Source organism: Gossypium arboreum, chromosome 12, assembly GCF_025698485.1.
Source record: "Gossypium arboreum isolate Shixiya-1 chromosome 12, ASM2569848v2, whole genome shotgun sequence".
Taxonomy (NCBI): Eukaryota; Viridiplantae; Streptophyta; class Magnoliopsida; order Malvales; family Malvaceae; genus Gossypium; species Gossypium arboreum.
In genome coordinates this window covers 24,800,400-24,807,537 of record NC_069081.1, presented here as the reverse complement: position 1 = coordinate 24,807,537, position 7,138 = coordinate 24,800,400, and the positions used below count along the sequence as shown (strand labels likewise).

At 31.9% G+C, this 7,138-nt stretch overlaps 1 protein-coding gene across 6 annotated transcripts; it reads left to right on the top strand.

Annotated features, from left to right (window-relative positions):
- Window positions 1-2,965: 2,965 nt before the first annotated feature.
- LOC108476820 (floral homeotic protein APETALA 2-like) lies at window positions 2,966-5,985 on the top strand. 6 transcript variants are annotated; one of them, XM_017779172.2, is made up of 10 exons: window positions 2,966-3,923; window positions 4,077-4,102; window positions 4,214-4,244; window positions 4,336-4,423; window positions 4,535-4,680; window positions 4,773-4,817; window positions 4,931-5,022; window positions 5,119-5,279; window positions 5,358-5,561; window positions 5,658-5,985. In XM_017779172.2, the coding sequence occupies exons 1-10, from the start codon at window positions 3,403-3,405 to the stop codon at window positions 5,847-5,849; spliced, it is 1,506 nt and encodes a 501-aa protein (XP_017634661.1). In that variant the 5' UTR covers window positions 2,966-3,402; the 3' UTR covers window positions 5,850-5,985. The 6 variants fall into 6 exon arrangements, with proteins under 6 accessions (XP_017634661.1, XP_052879125.1, XP_017634658.1 ...); XM_053023165.1 differs by having other exon boundaries at window positions 5,110-5,279; window positions 5,361-5,561; XM_017779169.2 differs by having other exon boundaries at window positions 5,110-5,279.
- The last annotated feature ends 1,153 nt before the right edge of the window (window positions 5,986-7,138 follow it).

Genomic DNA, 7,138 nt, shown 5'->3' with positions numbered 1-7,138 from the left:
TATTTTAAAATGATAATAAGTAAAATGTATTGGTTAAGATAATATATATATATATATATATAATAACATGCCAACTTAATTATTGTCAAAAAATATAATTTTTTTCCTAGAAGGATTCAAAAGAAATTTCAATTATAATATTTATAAAAAACATAAAAAATTTTAAAACACATAAACTCTTATTCCCCATTATAAAATCTAAAAATTAGAACACGTAAACTCTTATTCCTAATTTATCTCAGAATTCCAACTCAATGGTCCCATTCACAAATTCCATCTCAATGGTCTCATCTTTTATCTACATAAAAAATTATATTAAAATAATAAAAATAACATGCCAAGTAAATTATATAAAAAATAAATCTAATAAACCTAAAACACATATGACAAATAAATTACATAAAAATTAAATCTAATAAACCTAAAACACACATGACAAATAAATTACATAAAAATAAATCTAGTAAACCTAAAACACATATGACAAATAAATTACATAAAAAATAAAACATTCTTTCTACATAACATAAATAAGCTTTTTACTTGAATAAACATTAAAATAAACTTATGAATGAAAATATAAAATAAATACAAACATACCTTAATAGTTCTTTTAACCAAATAATATCTTACAAAAATAAAATTAAATATTAATTTCTAAATAAATCAAAAACAACAAAAAGAATTAACATTTATTTATAACAAAAAAATTAGTAAATAAAAAAATGACCTTTTATGATTTTCTTCAACACTAAATCCTTCTAACCCCAAACAACCTCTTAATTAATTTTTTTCAAATCCTAAACACAACCCTAATTTTTTCTCAAAACCCAAACACAACTTCTTCTCCTTCCCTTTCTCCTTTCCTTTTTTATTTTTTTCCTTCCCCTTCTCCTCACTCTATTCTGCTTCTCTTTTCTTCTTTCTTTTTCCCCTTCCTTCTTCCCGCTCTCTTTTTCTTTTTCTAAAATTTCTTTTTCATTTCATCCGACCAAAATGGGGACACTGGGGACCATATAATGGTCCCCAAAACACATTTCATGGGCATAGTCTCGTCCCATCGATGCCACCGTGGCAGGGATCAAGGGTGTGCCGCCTATGAGGTTGGCTTCGCCACCCATATGCCACCTATCAGTTTGGCATGACCAAGGGGTGTGTCGCCTACCTATTAGGCATCACCAGTGGTCATGTCCTATCAGTGTCAGCAAGTCGCCAGTGGGTCGAGTTTTCGTCGTATACGGGTCGTAAATGACCCTTATTTCTTTGGTGCTTCCTATTTAGATGGCATTTTTTATTTTTTATTAATATTTTTTTTAGTCAATTATGTCATATTTTTAGAGTGGTACCGCCTATGCACCACCCTCCACTTGCATCATGTACCATTCTAGTACATAATCTAGCTGACATATTATTTATGTATTTTCTCATAATATTCGGGTAAAATGCATATTATTTAGGTATATTAAATTTTTATATTATTTGAGAAAAATCCTAAATAACATTTTATAATTTTCCATATTTTTACTTTAATTATTCCATTTTGCTGGAAAAATAAAATATTTAAAATCTATAAATCATTTACGATTTCCTATATTTTCTACGTAAACTATTTTCTTTTTATTAAAAAAGTTAAAACATTTACAATTTAAATTATGCATAATAATAAATTATTTTTACCAAAAACTAGTGGCTCATTTTCGACACTTTGAAATATTAACTCTCATTCTCTAAGCAAAACTATCTTCTAACGAATTTAAATACTTTAGGCTTAATATAACATTTTGTATCTGAACTTGACATTTTTTTTTAATTTGGTATCTAAACTTTTTTTTATCCAATTTGGTACTCAAACTTGACACTTTTTCCTAATATGGTACCTAAACTTGACTTTTTTCTTAAGTTGATACTTAATCTTTTTTGGGATCCAATTTGGTACTTGATCTTTTCTTTGTTCTATTTGGTACTTCAACTTGTGAAACGTTTTACAAATTACTCCAATATACTAATAATGTTATAGTTTTTTATGAGATAGCAAAAATAATCAATGTATCATCAACATGTGATAGATGATATGATATTTTTTGTGTTTTATATGTTCAATTACTTTTACTTTTACTTTTATTTATTCAATTAATTATTTTATTAATTGAAAATAATGAATTTTTTAATTTGAATTTTAAAATTCTTTTTTCTTATTTAATATTAATTCATTAAGCATAACTCAATACTTATTTTTTAACATGAATTTTCTCTAACACTAACAATACTTTTGTAGCATAACTAAAAAAATTAAGAATCGTTAGTGTTTTGCGTAATTTGTATAATATTTAATAAATTTAGGTACCAAACTGAACCTAAAAGAGCTTAGATACCAAATTAGGAAAAAGTGTCAAGTTCAGGTACTAAATTTGGCAAAAAAAATTTAGGTACCAAATTGAAAAAAATATCAAATTCAAGTACTGAATGTTATATTAAGCCAAAACTTTATTAACAAAATGACTTTTTCCACCTCTATTAACTCTTTTTTTCCCTTCACTTTAACTCTCAAGATTTTTTTTTTCACATACATGAAAACTTTTCTCAAAAAATTTGGAGTGTTAAACAAAATATTGTGTGGCAGGTCCGGAAATTTTAAACCTTTAAACATATCGATGCAGTGTAGAGATTTTCGACTATCAATTTGAGCTTCCTAAACAATAAAAAATCTCTACTCCTACATTGACATGACAAGTAATGAGAACCAAATTTACATGAAGACTATCAAATTAAGGAAACGAGGTGTCTACCAACCCTAAATCATCAATCGTCATATCGACTTGAGTTTGAAAATTCATCACTTCTCATATTTTTTGTAAGAAAAACCTATATTATTTAGATAAATAATTATGTTTTAATATTATTCTAGAAAAAGGTGCCTACAAAATTCAATCACGCATACATAGATACTATATAAAAACAAGTGGTAAGAAAGAGAAAATAACACAGAAAAAAAAAAAAGAAAATTTTACTAATAAAGGTAGAGATTGTGGATGCTTTTGGCTATAAGTTTTAACTCAAAATTGCCACATCCATTCTACAATTGGGGCAGTGAGGTGTTTAGAAGATCTTCAAACTTCTCTAGCCTTCTTTCGTTCCTTCTTGGCTATACTATCTTTTAGCCAACTCACAATTCTCCTAGCTTTCCTTTTTCTTTTTCAAAACCTCTTTCTTTGAATATTGGTTCAACCCTTCACTCATTTGTTTATCTTATCTTTATATATGCAAAGTGAAGGAGAGATAAAAGAGAGTTTTTAGTTTCTGAAACAAGATGGTGATGATTATTTTTTGAGTTTTGTTTCTACAGATATATTAGTTAGTTGTTTTTGTTCTCGAGATTATCAGCTTAGAAAGTTGTGAAAAAAAATGTGGGATCTTAATGACTCTCCTTTTCATCAACCAATAGATGATGAATCCGAAGGTTGTTGTTCATCGCAGAAAACTTCCATAGACGGAGATGAAGATAAGGGAAAAAGGGTGGGATCCGTATCGAATTCAAGCTCGTCAGCTTTGGTGTTGGAGGAGGGATCGGAAGAAGAAGATGGTGAGAGAGGTAGAGGAGGTTTGAAGAAGAGAAGCAGCAAGATATTCGGGTTCTCAGTACCTCAAGAAGAAGAAGAAGAAGAGTCGATGGAGAGTGAGGCGGGGCCGGTGACCCGCCAGTTTTTCCCAGTGGATCAAGAGCAGGAAACGGGTTCTAGTTCAGGGTTCCCACAAGCTCACTGGGTGGGCGTCAGATTCTGTCAATCGGAGCCTCACGCACCGGAAAAATCCGGTGAAGTATCACAGCCGATGAAAAAAAGCAGGAGAGGGCCAAGGTCGAGAAGCTCTCAGTATAGAGGAGTTACTTTTTATAGAAGAACCGGCAGATGGGAGTCTCATATTTGGTTAGTTTTTATTTTTTATATTTCTTGCTCATTTTAATCACCTCGGAATTTTCTCTTCTTTTTATACTATATTTAAACCTTCCTTCCGGAGCCAATCAGAATTTTGAGGTTTTTTTTTTTGGGGGGTTGGGGGGGTTGTCATTTGACGTACAGGGATTGTGGAAAACAAGTTTATTTAGGTATGACTGTCCCTCCATCATTTGTCATTGATTTTTCAGACAATTTTTGTAGTATTTTTTTCTGATTTGGGTGAGATGGGTCTTTTCTCTTTGTTTTGTTGGCTGAGTTAGGTGGATTTGACACGGCACATGCGGCTGCTCGGTGAGCTCTCCAGTTTTATGTTTTAACCCTTTTTTCCCCCCGAAGAAAACAATGGCAAAAGTTGTAACAAAATTTTAGTACTTTTTGGCAGTGCATATGATAGGGCAGCAATCAAGTTCCGAGGATTAGAAGCCGATATAAATTTTAGTATCCAAGATTACGAGGAAGACTTGAAACAGGTGACAACAATTGCATAGTTCATACTTTATCTTCAAAAGATCAAACTTATCTTGTTTTACAAATGGGAAAGATTCTTTGTTTTACTTTTTTTTTTATTTGCTGTATAACAGATGAGTAACCTAACCAAGGAAGAATTTGTGCATGTTCTTCGCCGACAAAGCACCGGATTTCCCAGGGGAAGCTCCAAATATAGAGGAGTTACCTTACACAAGTGTGGGAGATGGGAAGCTAGAATGGGCCAATTTTTAGGCAAAAAGTAACCCTTTTTTTTTTTTTTCTTAGTATTTGTATTCTGAGCTGACGATATTGTTTATATCTTTATTGAGATATTGAATTATCTTCTTACAGGTATGTTTATTTAGGCTTGTTTGACACCGAGATTGAAGCAGCTAGGTTCGTGCTTTACATTTTTTTTTTTTATGCTTTTGTTTATTAGTGTTAAGATACGAAAAAAAAGTTGAAAGTCTGGTGGGGAGTTCTGAAATGTCTGGTCCCGCTTATTGTAGGGCTTATGACAGAGCTGCAATTAACTGCAATGGCAAAGATGCTGTCACTAACTTTGATCCCAGCATATACGACAATGAGCTTATTAATTCTGGTAGTAAGTAAATCGGTTTCATCCTATTATTCATTAATCATTACCCCCTTTGAAGATTTATATGCTAAATCCGTTGTTCATGCTTAGAAACTTCAGAAAATGCTGGAGATCACAACCTTGACTTGAGCTTGGGGAATTCAAACCCAAACCAAAACAGTGCTAAACCTAATGCTGATAGGCAAAGTGGTACGAGTTATCAGCAGCATAGTCTCCCACTTGAAGCAACTGATTGGCAATGTCGGGGATTTAGGTCTATGGTCGGTATAATCTCACACCATTGTTAAATAAACATATTGGGTTCATTTTTTTGTTGATCATATCAGTTAAATCTGCAGCAGGAATCTCGTAGAACTGATGAAGCTGGCCATGGATATAGTGAGGAAGAAACAATGCAGTTGTTGAGCCAAACTCACATTCACTCGCCAGCTGTCTCAGTTAAGTGTAATGAAATGCAAAGATATGGACAGTTGAGGAGACCTGGAGGCAACAGTAACATGTTTCACATTGTTCCTCAACACATTAATCCATCACCTTATCAGGTTTCTATTTTGATTGATCGGGGGGATTATAATATATAAAAATATAGCAGGAAAGCAGAATTATACAAGATGACTTGTTTTTTCGTAAATTTGTAGATTCATATTCCAAGAAGCAGCAATGGAGGGCGAATTGGGAGTGATCTTTCATTATCAACTAGTGATCAACAGTGGCAATCAGGTCCTCACCACCAGTTGTTTGGAAATTCTGCAGCATCATCAGGATTCCCATCGCAGAGCAGACCTTCCCAAACATGGCTTCACCAAAATGGCTTCCATTCACTCATCTAATTCTTCACTGATTAAAATTCTTTACATGCCTTTCTCATATATCATCTTTTTTTATTATTAATATTATCTAGATGTATAGAAAAACAATTCCAAACTTGTTGAATATATATTTATATATATATGATGTTGTTCCTAACTTTACTTTTCTTTTTTTCTCTTGTCCTTAATGCATTGCTTTGCCGCCCTACACAGTTGGTATTATTATTGATTTAATAATACCCCCCCCCATTGTATGTTCATGTAACTTTATCAACTATCATCATTAAATGTATCTTAAAAATTTTGAAAATCTGAAAAATGCTGCATGTATGACAAAGTAGGGAAATTATGAATGGATGGTGATGAATAGTCACCATCATTTATGTCCTTTGAATCAGTTCTCTCAAAACCAAAAGCAGGCAGACATGTGTGGTTATAATGACGAGATGGACTTATTATCATCTTAACATCCCCACTCCATCCCCATGGTCATTTTGCTTTAAAAAGGACATCTTGGAAGGGAAAGAAATGAAGACAAGGGACCAAATGAGTATTGGGGTAAGTGTACAGTTTGGGTTTAAACCCAACCTTGCTGCCTGTCAGTTTACGAGGAAATATGTGACTTTAAAAAGGGTGAAGCCGAGCCCTGGTTCAATATCTTGGTTTTTACCCCATACAGACGATAAAAAAAAATAAAATATCTCCAAAGGATTTTCAAAGTCTAAAAAAACATGCGAGGACTGTACGAGGAAGTAAAGGGTGTTTCTGCCTTTGACTTTTAAATTTAATTTTATAATAGATGTGCAACAAATGTTATGTTTTATTTGATATCATCAGTCAGTCCATTTGTTAATGACTAATGTCTTCTAGCATCAAGATAATTAAAAGTTACTAAATTTAATAAAATAGGAATTGTCATTTCGTCATCTGGGTCGTCATTCTTCAAATTTTTATACGGAGAGCATCGGGGACTTTATTTTTTATTTTTAAAAAAAGGGAAATTTTTCTATATGGAGCAAGGTCAAGGCCACCATCGTCCGTCTTCATTATCGTCTTGAAATGTTTAAGAATATAATAATAATAAAGACTCTCAACCCATAAAGGCATTCATTCAAAATGAAGTTGCTTTGGGGATAAAAATGGAACAAATTGCCAGATATATAGATTTATCCAATTTTGTTAGAAGAATATGCTAACCCTAAAATAAAATAAATATTCAGTCAAATTATAAGGGAATAATATTAAGAGTAATATACTTTATAGATTATAAAAGCAAAATGAAAAAGAATAGAAACATGTAATAATAAAGT

Coding starts and splice junctions, on each gene's coding strand:
- LOC108476820 (XM_017779168.2), top strand. CDS start 3,403: ATGTGGGATCTTAATGACTCTCCTTTTCATCAACCAATAGATGATGAA. Junction 4,818..4,930: donor ACCGAGATTGAAGCAGCTAG/GTTCGTGCTTTA, acceptor CGCTTATTGTAG/GGCTTATGACAGAGCTGCAA. Junction 5,280..5,357: donor GTCGGGGATTTAGGTCTATG/GTCGGTATAATC, acceptor TTAAATCTGCAG/CAGGAATCTCGTAGAACTGA.